This window comes from Echinococcus granulosus, assembly GCF_000524195.1.
Source record: "Echinococcus granulosus chromosome Unknown EG_S00606, whole genome shotgun sequence".
Classification (NCBI taxonomy): domain Eukaryota; kingdom Metazoa; phylum Platyhelminthes; class Cestoda; order Cyclophyllidea; family Taeniidae; genus Echinococcus; species Echinococcus granulosus.
This window is the reverse complement of record NW_020170985.1, coordinates 1-1560: the sequence shown is the minus strand read 5'-3', so window position 1 is coordinate 1560 and position 1560 is coordinate 1. Positions and strand designations below refer to the sequence as shown.

At 44.9% G+C, this 1560-nt stretch overlaps 1 protein-coding gene across 1 annotated transcript; it reads right to left on the bottom strand. All coding sequences in view use genetic code 11, as the record gives it.

The window, feature by feature from the left end:
* Positions 1-745: 745 nt before the first annotated feature.
* Positions 746-1376, bottom strand: EGR_11243 (hypothetical protein; the record flags this gene model as incomplete). The annotated part of the gene is made up of 2 exons (XM_024500490.1): positions 746-851; positions 1258-1376. The coding sequence occupies 2 exons, from the start codon at positions 1374-1376 to the stop codon at positions 746-748; spliced, it is 225 nt and encodes a 74-aa protein (XP_024345096.1).
* Between the last annotated feature and the right edge of the window lie 184 nt (positions 1377-1560).

Genomic DNA, 1560 nt, shown 5'->3' with positions numbered 1-1560 from the left:
CATCGGATGAATCTAAGACCATATATTTGAGTAAGTTCAACAAGCCACTCATGGCAATGAGGTCAAACAAAAGACTGATTCAGCGAGCACGACGCTATTTCTCATAAATCCATACCAATGGAAGCCAAAGGCGACACTCAGGATAGCAGTTGAATAATCATAATACATTCATGGCACGGGCTTGTCCAACACCGTCATAGCACTGTTTAATTAATCACACTAACTACTGCTGATTGTTCAAACCGGTTCTAATTCCACCTAAAACCAGAGAACACAATTATCCTTCATACATTGCATTCTTTTAATTACAAATTCTTTTTTCCTGTACCTCGCTGGGTGGGCAGGCCTTCGGGCCATGCGAGCAGCCCAAACACCTTCCCTGTGCTGAATATATATACTCTACCCGAGTATTGTGTCTTCTTTCGTCTTCAGGGAAGTCTCGGGACGCTACATAGGAGACGTGACAAACAAATATTTATAATAGGAAGTGTAGAAGCCGTTCCTCACCAATACAACTTCAATTAGAAGGACTAAAATCAGGAAACAAAAAGGAACTTACATAGGTCAGACGGTAAGCCCAATGCCTTGTTGAATCAAATCAAGAGAACTTGACAAGCAATTCCAGCATCAAAAGCGGCGGCTACGTCCCTGTGTTCTGCCAACGCTGAATGCTACTGATAGAAGACACGACTTTGGGAATGAGTCCCAAATCCGCCAAATGCGACACGTCAGCAATCGCGGGGTCCTAGTTCCGAAAGGCAGGTAAACAAATTCTCCCTGAAGGTGTATTTGTGTTGGCGCAGTCCAAACAACTTTTTGAGGCTATGAACATATTGGCAGCCATCGTAATCCTGAAAACAAAACAAACAAAATCCATCCTCAAAATATATGAAACCACCATAAAACATCAAGGACACAAACGCAAAATGGAGTAGTTCCTGGCCCACCTTAACCCTGCATACTTCTCCATTACGTACTGCAAAATATTGAAGTCTGTTCCTCCTAACATTTGCATCAATCAACTCTGGACCAACTCACAGGAATGCGCATAGACACATAAACAATCCTTCCCATCATCCAGAGCCGCACAATAAAAAAAACTGGTCATGTAAGAACTTGGTCATACGCACTCGATGGCAACATCAGCGACTTAAATGTGGAAGAATCCACTGCCACACGAGGAGATGCGCCAGTGGGCCAGCTAATCCTACGCACAAGAGATAACAACCTTTGGAGGCAATATTGGTGCTGTAATACTTACGCTGTTCTAATGTCCCTTTCAGAGAGGAGGCGGGCAAACTAAGCGTCAACGTCTTGCAACCCGCAGAGCAGTTACGAATCCACACTCCATTGAGCACTGTACCAGTTTCCCCCATTTACTTGCCCTAATAAACAGGTCAAAATCAAACCAAACTGGCTGTTCCAAAAGTATGAGGAATAGGGAAGAGGAGACCTACAAGCCTCGTCCTACAATGGTGGCAGCGCCGGCGAACCTCCCAACGCTGAATGGTGCCGGTAGAGGATGCCACCTTGGTAAGGAGTCCCACACCCTTCAGATGC